Source organism: Alnus glutinosa, chromosome 11, assembly GCF_958979055.1.
Source record: "Alnus glutinosa chromosome 11, dhAlnGlut1.1, whole genome shotgun sequence".
Taxonomy (NCBI): Eukaryota; Viridiplantae; Streptophyta; class Magnoliopsida; order Fagales; family Betulaceae; genus Alnus; species Alnus glutinosa.
Genome location: NC_084896.1, coordinates 24,099,376 through 24,116,998, shown reverse-complemented (window position 1 = coordinate 24,116,998; position 17,623 = coordinate 24,099,376). Strand labels below are relative to the sequence as shown.

The window sequence follows — 17,623 nt, the reverse complement described above, 5'->3', positions numbered from 1 at the left end:
CGTAGATAGCATTTCTTATTTTTCCGTGGATGGGAATTTTTTTACTTTTTTTAATTTATGATATATTTTATAAGCCAAACTACTATCTGCATATGAGCAGCTATACCATATTGATCTTCCTTTTCTGAATGAGGACAGCTATGCCTTACGCTGCAATCGTGAGCTGTAGCTTTGAATGCCCCATTGTGATCTTTCCTTTCCTTTCTTGATAGTGAACTAGCTGTGCAATCACAGATTGATGTATCACAATCTGTGATTGCGTAATTGCTGGAGTGTTGCTGTACCAGTGTATGATATGGACTAGTGTCATGAGCTATCATGTTGGCTGGAATACATGTGGCCGTGTCTCTTCTCTTTAACTCTAAGTCAGTGACACGGGGAGCACATGTGGCAGCATCTAATTGAATCTAGACTTTAACTCTTTTTCATGCCTTTCTAATTGAGCTCTATAAAATAATTAAAGGATTAACTTAGCTCAGATAGTATTTAATGGGTGGCACAGTAATTACTTTCTTTTTTTTTTTTTTAAAAAAAAAAAAACCATTTTTTTACTAGCCAAGATTTGATGAAAGAATCAGTCTTCTCTTTGTTTATTATAGAAGTAAGAAATCAAGTCTATTAGAGAGTCGAGTTTATATGACTATTTGCTCTATCTTCCGTATTAGAAGTCAAAAATCAAGTCTATTACAAAATTGAGCTTATAACTATCTGCGCTATCTTCCTTCTTGTAAAACTCCAATCAAGTACTCTATTACAGAGTTGAGCTTCTCAGGATCCCCTTTCCTTTATCCTTCATTCTCCCCTGCAGTGCACTATGGCCTGCCCTCGAACTTTTAAGAAAGACAGACAGCTCGTCCTTCCCTACTAGCTCCATTACGTCACCCATCTTCGTGAAAAGATTTCTGAGCGTGAATACACCATACTCTTCTACATTAAGAGACCGCCCGAAACGCTTCTGGTACTCGGACTTAACTTGCTTCAGGGACAGGTGTCCTTATGAGCCTTCGAGCATTTTTACTAACTACCCCTTTAGACCATTTAGGTCTCTAGGTTGTACCCGCATAGTCGATTCCATCTGATCATCAAAAGAAACAGTACCAACCCTCGGGTTCAAAAAGATTTGTGACATCCCCCTCTCCCTAAATGAAAGTGCATCCTTATCATTCAAACCTGCAACGTCGGCTGCTCCTCCAACCTTGGTGGGGCTAACGAGGCCTCGCCCACAAGCCACACTAGGCCAGTCCCAAAGAAACTTAGCAGCGTTAGTGAGGACAGCTGAAGCATCTTTTGGTGTAACAAGGATTATATTATATCCACGTTGACCAAGTATGTGAAGAGCTTTAGAAAAATCTACATCTCCAGAGATCAACATGATCGAAGAAGGTGGAGGGTTGTCGAGGGCAAAAAGAAACATGTCGACCAAAATAGCTCTGTCAGCAGCATCCTTTCCCACATTTGGAACATCTATGAGTGTGACACCACTTTTCTGAAGGTCCTCTGTGTGTTGCTGGGGGAATTCTCTAAAATCTGCATAGGCAGAAAACATTTTAACTCCTCCTTTAATTAGAGGGTTAGTTCGCAAAGCGTTCCTAATATTAACTGTTACGAGTTCAGTGGAGACATTTCTAGGAACACAGCAATTCTCAATGTCCCAAAAGATAGAGATAGGACCATATGAAGTGATTAGACTTTGATGGCTTAAAGAAAGTTCAGACATGTTCATGTTTAAATCCGCTATATGCGTGGCCTTTTTTTCAGAGGATTTTGAAGAGACTATTGATGTTGATGCGTTTGGATTAGCCATCATTAAGGTTCCTGCACATGGTGGAAAGCAGAAAATGTAAGTGAATACATATGGAAGTATCTCAAAACATCTCTAGGCAGCACTAGTGCACATGACATGGGAAAATCGATGTGGCCATTCAAACATCTAAAAATTAGTGCTGCTGAACCAGTCACTTGACAAGGCTTACACCGAATGGCTGAGCTCAATTCTACTACACAACACCACAGAAAATCTGGCCAAAAAAGAAAAAAAGAAAAAGAAAGCTACTTGCTTTACTGCAGATATAGCAACTACGTTACCAACATAAGAAGATCAAGACTTAGATACTTTTATATCACTCCGGACAAATACTTATACGTCCCTAATTCAATTAATTGCCTCGATCCTCAATAAGCACACCAACAACTTCAGAATGAAGGAAAAAGATATTAACATGTGATTTATTCACAGAATCCCAATTGACATAGATTTGATGTCACAGCCCAAGTGTTTTTTTTTTATTGTCTTTTTATTTTATTGAAGATTCCTTGCATTTGCTTACCAAATTTAGTTAAGTTCAATGGGTTGGATTACCATCATTACAGCAGAATGTTGAGTATAAGAAATTTGATACAAAGTAGATAAGAGAAGAATAATTATTCAATTCACTAAAATTCATGTTTCTTCACCACAATAAACTATTAACCAAATTAGAAAATCTCAAATCACTGTATAATTGGAAACAAGGATGCTGAATACCTGGAAATCTCAAGCCATTAAAAAAATTAGATAAATAAATACTACAAAGAGATTCAAAGATGGCATTTTCAACCCAAACAATACGTAGACAACTAGCTTTTATTCTTTGATACTAAATTGAAAACTAGGAAATAAAGTCCAATTAAGAAATTATTATTCAGCAAATACCTTAGAATCAAAAAGAACATACAAATTTAGGCTCGTGGCTAAAGGGCATTTCAAGAACCTCAGAAATTGTTTGTTCCTTGTTTCTAGATGAAATCTGCATAATTTGTTGTAATGTGTTCTGTTTTGTTTGAGTGGTTGAGTTACTGATCTGTAGCTGATGTCCTGTGTTCGAGTGCTTGGTTTTATTTTGCTGAGACTTGGGCCTTGGTTGGTTTGTTGGTTGGTCTTTTTTGTTTTCTGCTCCTTTTGAGGTTGCAGGTTGGTTGTTGGGGTTTGGCTTGTATTCTGGCCTTAGGTGTTGTTTTCCGGTTGGGATAGTGTTCCAGTTTTGTTTTCTGGAGTGTAGCTTGATTGTTGGTGGATGAAAGCTTTTATTCATCGAAAAAAAATAAATTGTGTAATAGTTCATGTCGATTTCACCAAAAATATTGGTAAAAAAACCTATTTATTTATTAAACCCAATTCATCAATTACTCAAACTACACAATACAAGTCTAGATTCTAAAACTTTTCTTTTTCTTATTGCGTTTTCTCAGCAATCAAAACAATCCCACAAAACAAAAGCGTCTAAAATCCCAAGAACCAATTTCCCAGTTGGAAATTTTGATTCGAAATATAACATCAAAGAGAAATAAACAATTGAACAAAAGGTACCCAATATGAATCCAGCGGTAGCTCCTCCGCTCCAGTCCCAGAACACCACGACACTTAGATCCTGAAGAACAAGCAAAAGGGTTAGCGATCTAATCAAAGGGAGATCTAATTTAACAAACGAGAAAAGAAAATAATTTAATGGTGCGAGACACACACCCACACACACAGAGAGAGAGAGAGAGAGAGAGAGAGAGAGAACCTGGGCAACAAAGGAAGAAGCTTTTGATTATGGTGTATCTGGGAATTTTCCAGACCAAAAGGTGAGAGTCTTTGGAACTGTGCGATTTTACTAGATTAGGGACTAAACTTTGAAGCTGAAGCCCGAGAACAGAGATACAGAGAGAGAGAAATATGCGCGTATATATAATTTCAAAACGAATGAGTCGGTTAGGGAATATTAGGTTAAGGCATATTACGTTAGGCCTTTGGGCTGAGTTGTTAGGAACTTAGGGTTGTTAAAATCAGTTCTGGGCTAGTGGATTGGGTTTGTTTAGTAGTTGAGAATGCAAGCCACTATATAACCCGAAGCCCATGAGTTCTTTTCAGTTTAGTCTTGATCAATTTTGTTAAGGGTCCGTTTGAGCTTGCGATTTCAAAATGTGCGATTTAAAAAAAGTAATTTTTAAAAACGCAGTTAAGTGTTTGGCAAAATTGCAGTTTAGCGTTTAAAATCGCAAATTAGCCTTTAAAATCCGGCGTTTTAAAAAAAAATACAATTTTACCTGCGATTTAAAAAAAAACAGATTTTCTGCGTTTTCAAATCGCAATTTTTAAAAACGCAGTTCCTAAACGATTTATGTTTTGCGATTTGGTTTAAAATCGCACTTATTGTCTACGAAATTACAATTCTAAACGCACCCTAAACAGTTCTTGAATTTAAGCTTTCTCTAATGAAGCGTGGAGGTCCTGGAATCCTTGAAGGTCCATCTTGCCTTTCTTCTTCCATTTCTATTATCTTCCATATTTCTATCCATTCTTTACATTTAGCATTACAGAATCCATTACAGAAAATATAAGTACATTACAAGTGGTATCAGAAGTCTACGGTCCTCTAATGGCGGATGGAACCCGAGTTTTACAATTGGCGGAGTCGGTGAAGGCAACTCAGGAGCAGTTGAAGTCTACTCAGCGCTAGTTTCAGGATGTTCATGAGGCTACGTTGGAGTTGCGGAAGGAGCTTCAGACTTCTCAGTCTCAGTTGGAATCACGGTTGGAAGCTCGGTTTGCAGAGGTTTGCTTGTGCTTGAGATGAGCTTATGCAGTCTTATGTTGTTTTATCACCATAACTTGAAAGTTTTGTGGAATGTGGTGAGGGAAGTTTTTGATTTGCCAGTAGAATGTCGTGGCTTCTAATTAAAGCTAGGCTTTGTGTGTATGGGGCTTGGCTTTCTCTCTCTCTCCCTCTCTACAAGAAGACTGGTAGAAGTTATATGATGTGCTAATGGCAAGCTTTGTTTCACAATGAAATATTTTTTCGTGAACTGCAGATATGATAGTTTTGGAAGTTGTCAGGTAAAATTTGTATCATGGGATTTCTTTTGTGTAATGTAGAATATTCAGAACCTATCATATAAAAGCAAATATTTAAGAATAATGATTGTCTTACTATTTGCATCCCTGTCCCCGTTGGACCTTGCAAACTAAATAGAGGCCCTTATTAATTTTGATTGGTTATGAGTTGGCTTTTTCTTTATCCCAATAGATGAGTGATAATTTTTTTAAATTATCATCTAATACTTTTGATTTTGTTGCACCAGTTAATTTTCTGATATTCTTCACACCTTTAGTGACTGACTAAACGTTCTTGTTGCCTTTTTGTGTTTAAAAATTATGAAATGGATAGATGTCTCAAGAGGCAACCTCTTCATGCTCGAATGGATTTTATGCATATGATGACCAAGTTGAAAAGAAATGAGTTTGAGAAACTTGTACTTGATTTTCATTGAATTGTTTACATAGTATTTATACTGAATGTACACCCCATTCTACACAAAGAAAGATTTTACAATAAAGATATAATTGTTAAGCAATTATACTAAGATATAATGACTAGAAGGAAAGTTGTGTCCACTCTTTCCTTAAGTGTGCATGCTGAGATGATCCGAGAGTCTTGGAGGGCAAGGTAAGGTTGGACTTGCCAATTCTTGCCTTGTAGAGTTGCCTTTGAGAGCACGAGTGAATGAGTGATTGGCTGCCTATGATATATTTCCTTTGGCAGCCCGCTTGATTGAACGACTTGCAGAATACAAGGTTGCATGATTTGCGGCTGTATGAGGAGTCCCGAGATTATGTCTAGAGACAGCATGATATACGGACTCCTCCTGATTTGGTCTACTGCCTGTGATTGCATGTGATACGAGTGCTTGATGCTGTGTGACAGCAGGGTGATCTTTATCTGAGGGATCAGCTAAGGGAGCTTGGTCATGAGGTTTAACATCCCCCCCAAGCTGATAGGGGACGGAGTCATTGTTAGCTTGGATTGTAGAAACTGGAATCGGGCAGTAGACAAGCCTTTGGTAAACATATCAGCAATTTGGCCAGCTGTGGAGATGAAGGCTAGAGAGATGTCCTTATTAAGGACCTTCTCACGCACATAGTGGTAGTCCACTTCAATGTGCTTTGTTCTAGCATGATAAACCGGATTGGAAGCTAGTGCAAGGGCACTCACATTGTCACATCAAACAATAGGAGCAAAAGGCAAAGGGATCTGAAGCTCACAAAGCAGCATGTGGAGCCAAAATAGCTCAGCAATTACAATGGTTAAGGAGCGGTACTCAGCTTCAGTGCTAAAAAGAGAGACAACCGGTTGTTTCTTGGCACTCCACGAAATTAAACAATTGCCGAGGAAAACTACAAACCCGGATGTAGACATGTGATCATCCTGACTGCCAGCCTAGTCAGAATCACAAAATGCATTCAAGTGGAGGTTGGTTTTGGTGTAGGTGAGGCCATGGCGCATGGAGTGCTTGAGAAAGCGTAGGACACGTTTAACAACTGTCCAGTGAGCAGAAGTTGGATGATGAAGACACTGGCATAGCTAGTTCACAGAATAGGCTATATCCGGGCGTGTGGGTGTACAATATTGAAGTGCTTCAACCACACTGCGGTACACAATAGCATCGGGCAAAACTTCACCATCAAACTTTGATAATTTGGAACCGGCTGCACAAGGTGACTTGGTAGGTTTAGCATCAACCATGTGGGTGCGGTGAAGGAGGTTTGTTATGTACTTGGCTTGACATAGGTGGAGGCCAGCAGAGGTGTGTGTAACCTGGATGCCAAGGAAGTAGCTGAGAGGTCCCAAGTCTTTGACAGAAAATTCTTGTTACAGTCGGTTGATGAGGGCAGTGAGGAGATGAGCATGAGTGCCTGTCACTATAATATCATCAACATAGATTATAAGAAATAGTTTCATATTGCCAGTGGAAAATATGAAGAGGGAAGTGTCCACAAGGGACACAATGAAGCCAAGATCCAAAAGAAAGTTGGATAACCAAGTATACCAAGCTCGAGGAGCTTGTTTCAAGCCATAAATGGCCTTGTGGAGCTTGCACACAAAATGAGGATGAGTAGGATCGACAAAGCCACAAGGCTGCTCCATGTAAACTTCTTCATTCAAGGATCCATGCAGGAAGGTATCAGATATATCCAATTGGTGAATGAGCTAGTCAAAATGGACTGCCAAAGACAGCAAAAGCCTGATGGTAGCAGGTTTAATTACAGGACTGAAAGTCTCTGTGTAATCGATCCCTGATTGCTGCTCAAATCCTTTGGCGACAAAGCAGGCTTTGAAACGTCCCACTGAGCCATTAGCATGTCTTTTTATCTTGTAAACCCATTTACATGGTGATGGGAAGACTTGGGACAGGGGGTCCAGGTATTGTTGGAAACAAGAGCAACAAATTCAGCACTCATGGCAGTTTCCCACCTAGGATCAGTAGCGGCCTTGCTGAAGCAAGTGGGCTCAAGGTCCGAGAGGACATAGTGGAAGCTAAAGAGAGAATATTTGGAATGAAAAAGCTTGAAACCATGGAATTGTTTAGGTGTAAGTGAGCTTGTTTGGGACTAGGTAGTCATGGGTGGAGGAGGTGGTATTGATGAGATAGCAGGTTGAATAGAGATGCACTCAGGGGAAGGAGGTCCAAGTGGAGGTGAATTGGTAATCGTGGCAGGCTTAGGTGAGGTAGTGTCGGGAGCTGGAAGAATGGTGGAAAGGAGATGTGTCAAGGACAGGGACTTTGGGATGGGTGTCAAGCATTCTGCACCGAGAGGTGGGTTGATCGACTGAGGGGTTATTGAGGACAAGGGTTCTGAAATAGGAGGGTTGCCAAGAGGTTGGGCAGAGGATAAAGCAGCATTGGTATCTGTAGAAACATGAGGTAAAGAAGATAAAAGAAGAGATAAAGGGATAACAGATTCACCTATAGCAGCCAACTGAGGGGGCAGAGATATGGCCTGATCCTTGGCTGGAAAGAAAGTCTCATCAAAGACCACATGACGGGAGAGATAGGCTTTATTAGTGACAGGGTCTAGATATTTGTATCCGGCATACTGATATCCTAAAAAAATGTAAGGTTTGGATCTGTATTCCAATTTGTAGTGGCCATAAGGACGCATGAGAGGGTAACACAGGCAGCCAAAAACTCTTAGTATTTTGTAATCCGGAGGCTGCTTGTATACTTTTTCATAAGGAGTGCACTGTTTGAGAGTAGTTGTGGGTAATCGGTTGATAATGTATACAATAGTTGTAAAGACCAAGAAATCAAATAAAGAATTTAGCAATTAACAAATCATATTTATTAAATAAGATGGATTAATATTAAATTTTAAGTGATATTTATATTATTAAAATATAGTAAGTCTATGATAAAATAATGAACTCTAGTGGAATAAATAATTAATTGTATTGATGAAATATAGTTAGATTAAATGTGGGGTTAGATATTAAATATTAAATGATAGGATTTATAGATTGGGGATCCTGATGTAATTAATAAAAGTTGGGAGTTTTAAAAATAAGGAAATATTTCCCTACCACTTGTCAACATCCAGTTGGCTGAGAGAAGATAGCATTATCTTCTCCCAACTACACACACTTACACATGTGTCCCTCTCTCCCCCATTCTTCTTAATTTTCTCTTCTTTTCTTTCTTCTCTCCCCCGGAGTCGCACGCCCTCTCTCTTTCTCCTTCCTCTTTCTTTTCTTCCCATTTCTCTCTCGGCTTCACTGCTCCAGCCAACTCCTCTTCCCTTTCCTTTCTTTTCTTCCTCTCTCCCCTCTGTTCTATCACGCACACAGCATCACGATTCCCCTCTCCCTTCTCTTCCATTTTCCCTCTTCTCTTTGGCTCACACACACACACACACACACACACACACACACCCATGAAATCAAGAGAGAGAGAGAGAGATAAATCGAGAGAGAGGATTCAAATGGAGGGAGAACAAAACGTGAGAGAGCCTGAGTTGTAGGAAAAAAAAATGGTGGAACAAAGGGGTTTCGGCCATGGATGTCAAGGAAAGTAAAATGCTTAGCTCTCCTTCATATTTTCGTTTACCCATTACCTAAATAGCACGGAAATTATATTGTATTATCAGGGCTTTGATTGGGTTTGGTTTAGGTTGAAATCCTAGTGTTTTTGTGTAGCAACCGATTGGGTGAATTTTATAGGTTAATGTTGGGTGTTTTCTGTTTTCAGTGCTTGGATGTATTGTTTTAGGGTTGATGTTAATTGAGATTAGAAATTGATTTTTTGAGTTTGGTGTAGAGATACCGAATAGGTATTCTTGGAGTTTGATTTCGGGCTTGAGATAATTGTTGATGTCTTGGCCCTTGATTGAGATTGGTTTTAGAACTCTTGTATGTGGTTGTCTTGTATGTGAGTTGAAATGAAAAATGTGTGGTGTTGTGTTGATGGGCTTAATGTGGTGAATGGTTAAATTTTTGGTTGAGTTCTTGTGTTAGCCGTGTGAGTTTTGGAGTAGTTTAGATGGGCTGATTTGGAGGGACTTTAATGGAATTTATGGCTATGAGGTGGGGCTTTGATGGGTGTACTTTGGTGGCTATTTTTGATTGGATTGAATTATAAGAGGAGTCTAAAAGAAGAAAATGAGACAAATAATGAAGTGGAGGGAATAAATGAAAGTGAAGTACATTAAGTGAAATAAATAGATTCACAAAATTACAATGAGGATTTAAGCCTTATAGTCTAATCACTTAAGTATTTGTATCATAAAAGATCAAAGAGTTATAAATTACCCAAATAACCTTAAGTTAATAAGTGTAAGTTAGTAAACTTATAGAAATACATAAATGTACTTTGAATCCATTATATGACAACTTAGTAGCTAATTCACCTATCCGTGTACACTTAGTACTTAAGTGTATCATCGAGTTAGGTCTAAGCTTGTTAAGTGTTGTATGTATATATGTATATATATGTATACGAGTCAAATATACATTGCTAACCTAAGTAAATAAACAACAAGCCATTAAAGGATAAAACAAAGATAATGTGATGCAACGATAATAAATAAGTTAATAAAAATGGTAAGTACATTTTGTAGTCAATGAACAAGGTAAAATATGAACCTATACCTAAATGATAACCTAATAATAGCTTAAGGTACCTAGCTAGCTTTAGAAGCGGGTTACGCGACGTGTGAGCACGCAGGTAGTTTATGTGTCATAGAGTATAGGTTCAATAGCATAGTCTAATGTTACAAATGTTTGCAGGATCGTATCCAGATTGGAGACTTTAATTGGTTCTCCAATGTAGAGTCCAAGTGACTAGAATCCAAGGGGATGTTCAAGTCAAGAGTCCAATACAGCAAAGGTGAGTATTCTACTCACTTAGAAACTATTATTTTTATGTATTATGAATTTGCAAATATATATGTTGTTTTATAAATCCGAAGCGACTGTATGTTGAATATATTTGTTTTGGATGATTTAAGTACTTTCGAGTATGTTGAACTTATCAATGATATTTTGGAGAATTGAATATTGTACGTGGAGTGTGGAATGAATTGTGTGGCTGTGTGCTATGGTTGTGAATTTTAAATACTGTATTTGGTGTTTAAGAAATTGGTGTTGTGACATGTTTGTGGATTTGGGGAGTGTTATCATAAACTGTTTTTGACCATATTGCATTGGGGCGTGGTTACACAATCTTGGGGGATACCCAAGCTGGGGACCCTACAACTTGAGTCTGGGACTTGGATACTTGAGTCAAGGACTTGGATATTTGAGTCAGGGACTCGGTTACTTGAGCCTGGAGCTCTTCAATGATTTGAGTCAGGGACTCGGTTTCTTGAGCTAGGGGCTCTTCTCCTGAGTCCGGGACCCTGGGGACTTGCATTGCCATACATATATCGTGGTGTGTTTGTGTGTGCTGTTTTCATAATATGTATATTGTAGTTTTGCTAGGCGAATTAGTATACATATGAGTTTTAATGAAAAAGAACATATGCATATTTCTATCGACTGGTTGCATGATTTAAAGGCATTGAGCTTTAATATACTTAGATGTTTACGCTACTGGATTGGGTAATGTGTCATATGGTAGGTAAGTGGAATGTCATTTGTTCTTCAATTAAGATGTGCTTGCATATTAGAGTTTCACTCTAGTGCTCGCATGATCAACTGTTGTTCAAAGGCACGAAGCTGTAATGCACTTGACACGAAGCTACTTACATTTGGCAACCCTGGATCTTTTTATTGCTGAGTAAGATGACAGTTGCATGATTTAAAGGCATTGAGCTTTAATATACTTAGATGTCTATGCTACCAGATTTGGGTGATGTAAGTGTCCTGCGGTAGGTAGGTGGAATGTCATTTGTTATTCAGTAAAGACGTGCTTGCGTATTATAATTTCACTCTAATGCTTGCATGATCAATTGTTGTTCAAAGGCATGAAGCTATAATACACTTGACACAAAGTTACTTACTGTGACGACCCAATTTTTTTTTTTTAAAACATACATAAATGGATCTTCACAGTGGCACGAGTCGCACGACTACTTGTCGCTCAGCCAACATAACGTACACGTTCCATAACATGTTCCTGATATTCAAAGTTACATCTAACACAGCGGAATATAAATATCAATGTGCAGCGGAACACATATCAAAAGCGGAAGTACAACTAATACATAACAGTTATCAACAACAAGAGCTATTTACATGTCTAATTGATTAAAACTTATAAAACATATTACTATAATTACATACCAAAATACAGGCTCAACAAATACGTATGCTACGTAGGACACGAGCCATAAATAGAATACCCAAAATACGGACTACCCATGAGTCCATAACTTATGACTGTCGCGATGTGCTCCAATCATAGCATTCTATACGCTAGGTGGACGAGTCAATATCAATATCCGCAGAACCTGCAACCACAGCATTAATGTCTACACGGTTGCGGGGGTTGCCGCATCCGCACAGGTGGAATTATGAGCCCACCGTCTTAGCATAAATAATTACACTAAGACCTCAGAGGTATACTATTCACTGAGTTTTCGCAAAGAATTAACTTTTCATTTTTAGTCTCGCGTATACTATAACAGCTACCAATATATAAACTTTTGTTTGAAAATCTCCATAGCTGATAGAGCAAACACCGACTAATAGAAAACATTTAAAGTATATTATGTAGCTGCGAACATATATAGAAGTTCCAGTCATCCCACCTCGGAAACAACTACATATCTTCTCACCTACTATAAAACTATTGTATTTTGTGGCTCAAATGTACAAAGAAACATCATTGCTAGATGTAGGTAATTTCATGTCAAAAGACATTTACATTATCCAATCCAGTAGCGTACAATCTAGGTACATCAAGCATAAAACAATGGTGGCTCAAATGTATAAAGAAACAGCATTGCCAGATGTAGGTAACTTCGTGTCAAAAGACACTTACATTACCCAATCCAGTAGCGTACAATCTTGGTACATCAAGCATAAGACAATGGCAGCTTAAATGTACAAAGAAATAACATTACTAGATATAGGTAACTTCGTGTCAAAGACACTTACATTACCCAATCCAGTAGCGTACAATCTAGGTACATCAAGTATAAAACAATAGCATCTTACTTAGCAATACAAAGAAACAACATTGCCAGCTGTAGGTAACTTCATGTCAAAAGACACTTACATCACCCAATCCAGTAGCGTACAATCTAGGTATACTAAAGCTCGATGCCTTTAAATCATGCAAATAGAAATATACATAACATAAAAACAGTACACACTGACACACTATGATATATGTATGCATATGCAATGTCCTCAGAGCCCCTGGCTCAAGAAATTGAGTCCTAGACTCAAATCACTGAGTCCCAGACTCATATTACTGAGTCCCAGACTCAAATTACCGAGTCCCAAGCTCCTATCACCGAGTCCCAGACTCCTACCACCGAGTCCCAGACTCAAATCACCGGGTCCAAAGTTGTGCCGTTAAGCACGCAATGCATCATGTTCCCAATTTTATAACTCACACTAAAAATCTCAATCATTTACAATGCAGCCCTAGTCTACAAAAATCTCCAACCATATCCTAGAGTCACACCATTTATTCAAACTTCACATATCATATACATACTCACTAATCTCTAGATTATTTCTCACTAACATTTTCTCAATATCATTAACTCTAATATTATGTTCATTAACCTTTTTACAACAATTACTAACTTATTAGCATAATTTAATGGTATAGATTTTAATCACTTAAAAACCTCCAAATTAATTTAACACATCAAATTAAGGTTTCTAAACTTTAAATCATAATTTATAAAACACTACCCCAAACACAATATTATTAACCCAATAGCTTTTATTAAGTGTTAATAACATAAAAACTCAATTAAAATTAAATACCCAAAAGTCAGGGTTTGAGGAAGACTTATCAAAATTCCACCAAACGTAAATCCAACACTTGGAGAGTGTTTAGCAAGCTCCTCACAACAAATCCTATGTACACATAAAATCAAACTCATATATCTTTAGATTTAATCTAAAATCTCAAAGACCAAGAGTTTGTGAAAATACCTCAAACCAATTGGTAGAAACGTAGATCGGGCTTCGTAGATCACGTTACCGAAGTTGGATTTGAGTTTGGACGGTTAGATTTTCATAAATCAAAGAAAAGGAGAGAAATATCCTTTTGGAACGAAAAGAGACAAAAGGCTAATGCCTCTTCTTATTTTCGTTTTAGAAAGGCCGCATGGCCTTCATCATAATTTTTTTTTACTTTATTATTTTTTTTCTTCTTTTTAATGGCCATTTGGCCATCATGCTTTAAATGGCCAAGTGGCCATTTTGTTTAAGTGCGGGGTGCAGGTCGCCCCACATGCAATTTTTGTTTTTTGTTTATTTTTTTAATTTCTTTTACTTTTTTGACTTTTGACTTTTTTTTTTTTATTCTTTAATTCTTTTTTTTTTTTTTTTTTTTTTTTTTTTTTTTTTTTTCAGTTTTACCTTTTATATATTTTTTTTTCTCTCACTTTCTGATTCTTCTTTTCTATTTCATTCTTTTCTTATTTTATTTTTTTTTATTCCATTTTCTATTTTATTTTATTTTTCAATTTTTTTTTATATTTTATTTTCTTTAGACTTTAAAAATATTCTCTTGCATTTTTAATAACACTAAATTAACTTAACTAATTATTTACTTAAATTTTATACTTTAATTATTAAATAATGCCCCGGACATTACATTTACTCAAATTTCGTTTTTTAATTACTTCAAAATGTCTTGGACATTACACTTACATTTGGCAACGCTGGATCTTTGTATTGCTGAGTAAGATGTCATTGATTTGTGCTTTGACGTACTTAGATGTCTACGCTACTGGATGGGGTATTACAGTGTTTTGGGAGAAGGTAGACGGATTGTCGTTGGTTCATCAGCAAGACGTGCTTGTATATTAGGGTCTTACCCTAGTACTCGCATGATCAACTGTTGTATTGTAAGCATGAAGTCGTGATGCCTTGAGGCATGTTGTTATCACATTTGGCAACGCTAGGTCTTTGTACCATTGAGCCATCAATCATAAAAGTATTATAGTAGGTGAGAATGTATGTAGTTGTCTCCCACAATGAAACTTCCACGTATAATCTCATCCATATTGTATGTTTTAAATGTTTTCTAATAGTCGGTGTTTGCTATATCAGCTATGAGGGTTTTCAAACAAAAGTTCATAAAATTGGTAGCTGTGATAATGTACGCTAGACTAAAAAGGAAAAGTTAATTCTTTGCAAAAACTCAGTCAATTTAATATCACTGAGATCTTGGTATTATGTACTGAGACAGTGAACTCATTCTTTTACCTATACGGATGTGGCTACTCCCACAACCGTATATATGAGGTTTCTTGGCTGCAGGTACTCTGGTATAGTTGATGATCTAGTAGCAGTGTACTTAGGATGTTATGACAGTAGCAGTGTACTTAGGATGTTATGAATGAAGCTCGCCGCGACGGTCGTAATTGCTGGACTACAGGTGTCCACTGTTTTATAGGTTTGGTATGGCTTGTGACGCTTGTGTCGCTTATTCTTTGTAAAACCATTCTTGTTGTATAATTACTATGTTCATAAGACTTAAACAGATAGATATTAAATGGCACTTGTTGTAATTATATTTGATAGAGGTATATGTTATGATTTCTGCTATTCGTGTTGGTTTATGTTTTTGCTGCATTGTTAGATAGACGTTACTCTGATTTACCAGGTACATATTATGGGGTATGTACGGTGTACCATATATTGGCTTTGTGACACCGTCGTGTTACTGTGGGGATCCATTTGTATTTTAAAGAGATTAATGATTATGCAAATAATTTGTATAAAAAGGGGGGGGGGGGGGGGTTTTCACAGTAGTGAGGAAGGAGTCGACCCAATATTTAGAGGATAAGTGAGCATGAGCTAGAAGGGTTAGGCTAGTTTCTAGGATATGCCTCAATTTCCTTTATGCAAGACCATTATGGGAAGAAGTATATGGACAACCTTTTTTGTAAGCAATGCCATGAGTGATGAGAAAGGATTGAAATTGGTGAGAGGTGTATTCACCTCCACCATCTGATTGCAATTGCTTGATGGTGGTGAAGAATTGATTTTCAGCTAGGGCTTTAAATTGAACAAATGCAGCAAATGTTTCTGCATTAGAGTGAAGAGGATAGATCCATGAATAGCGAGAATAGTCATCAACAAATAGGGCATAGTACTTATAACCACAGTAAACCACTCACAGAAGGGATGGGTGATGTCCAGAGGTTAGTATGAATCAATTGGAGAGGAAATTCTGAGATTCAAGTAGATGCATGAAAAAGGATGTTTCTTAGCTTTGCCCAATTGACAAGAAGCACACACATGATTTTGATTAAAATTCAACTCAGAAACAGGCAACTTATTTTCTTAGACTACTCTAGTTACAACCTCAGTAGAGGGATGTCCTAGCCTAAAATGGCACACTGGGGGAGTAGTCTTTATTCCTAGAACAGCTGTGAATGCCTTGTTGCCTCTGTGAGACTTCTTGCTGAGCTTAAGGGGTACATACCATTCTCACTCCTCCCTTCTAGAAAGAGTGCTTGTGTCTGCAAATCAAAGATATAAAAATGTGATGCTATTAGAATGAAATAATAGTCATTATCAAGCCAGAACTGTTGAATGGAAATAAGATTGGCTGTTGCCTTAGGGCTGTGCAACACATGATTGAGTTGAAAATTAGATTGAGAGGAGGTGAGAGTGGCAGAACCTGAATTGGCAATAGCAAGGGTTGATCTGTTGCCAATTGCAATGGTGTTCGTGCTAGGAAAGGGCTGTTGCACATAGAGGTTGTTCAGATCATGGGTGATGTGTGCATTGACTGCACTATCCGCATACCACTCTTGGTCTTCATAGGCAGTGGTGGTGTGAGCAGTCATAAAATGCAGCTGAGGAGGTGGCCGTCTGCCTTGAAAAGCATAGTCCATCCGGTGGTAACAGTTGAGTGGGAGGTTCTAAGTACCTAGCAGGTGGTGGTACTGCATTGTATCTTGGAGTGGGAGCTTGTGCTGCAGCTTCAGTTTGGGAGCCAAAGTTTCTGGGAGTAAACCTGGAGAATGAGGATCCATGGTTCTTGGGATGAAATTGGCGAGTGTTTGGTTTATGAGTGAATAAGGCATAGGTGGAGGTATCAATTGTCTTGCTTTGGTGGTTCAGAAGGGTCTCATGATTCAAGAGTTTGTCTTGAAAATCATCTAGGCTCAGTGTTTTGTCTCGGGTCATGATAGAGAAAGAGGTGATGAACCCATTGTATGATGGATTCAATCCATTGGTTTGGTAGGTAATCAGGTCCTCATCAGAAACAGGTTTACTTGCTGCAGCCAACTGTCTGAACACTCCTTGACAGCCTGGATATAGTCTAAGCAACTCTGGGTTCCTTGATGAAGACTCTGTAATTGCTTCTTAAGATTAGCAATTCGGGATTTGGACTGATCAGCGAATTGGTTGGCCAAGGTGACCAAACCTGTTGGGAGGTGTCAAGTCCATAAATGATAGACAACACCTTTTTGGACAAGGTGATGTTGATCCAACTTAGGATCGTCTGGTCTTTTCTCTGCCGGATTGCAAACTCAGGATTGAGCACTTGGTTATCACTATCATCAACCAGAAACTTAGGTGGGCATGGCTCGGATCCATCAATGATTGCCATGTAGTCTGCACTGCACAGAATTTGAAGGAATTGGGTAAGCCAACTTAGGTAGTTGGGTCATTCAAGTTTTTCATGGAAGGTAAGGTTGGGTGCGGGTAGTGTTGGTATTGCAGTGGGTATATATATATATATATATATATATATATATATATATATATATATATATATATATATATCTTTAATATATTAAATATTTTTATACATATATATAGTTTCAATTTATATTGCTAACAAATAATGTGCATGTGTTAGGTACAAATTCCAATGGAGACAATTAATACGAAATAGTTATAGACCCGGCTTCGTATTGAGAGATCCCATCGGGAAAGAAGATATTGCTGCAATTCAATAATTTGTACCAGCCATTAGGACTGGGCGCTGAAAAATTCAGACGAAATTGCGGCAAGTTAATTAGGACCAGGTCATTTGATGTGCAAATTTTATAACTCGCAAGCGAACGAATCGTGATGAGTGCCAAATATTGTGTACTTAGACCTCTTAATTTGTATTTGTTAGACCTTAAGTTTTGTTATTTTCTGATATTTTTAGTTAGTTTTGGTGTGTTGGT

At 37.8% G+C, this 17,623-nt stretch overlaps 1 protein-coding gene across 1 annotated transcript; it reads right to left on the bottom strand.

The window, feature by feature from the left end:
• Positions 1-561: 561 nt before the first annotated feature.
• LOC133881403 (uncharacterized) lies at positions 562-3,698 on the bottom strand. The gene is made up of 3 exons (XM_062320321.1): positions 3,546-3,698; positions 3,347-3,407; positions 562-1,815 (listed from the first exon to the last, which is right to left on the bottom strand). Exon 3 carries the CDS (start codon positions 1,805-1,807, stop codon positions 1,022-1,024), a length of 786 nt encoding a protein of 261 aa, XP_062176305.1. The 5' UTR covers positions 1,808-1,815; positions 3,347-3,407; positions 3,546-3,698; the 3' UTR covers positions 562-1,021.
• Between the last annotated feature and the right edge of the window lie 13,925 nt (positions 3,699-17,623).

Excerpts from the sequence above, each read along its gene's own strand:
- LOC133881403 (XM_062320321.1), bottom strand. The coding sequence starts at position 1,807 with ATGATGGCTAATCCAAACGCATCAACATCAATAGTCTCTTCAAAATCC.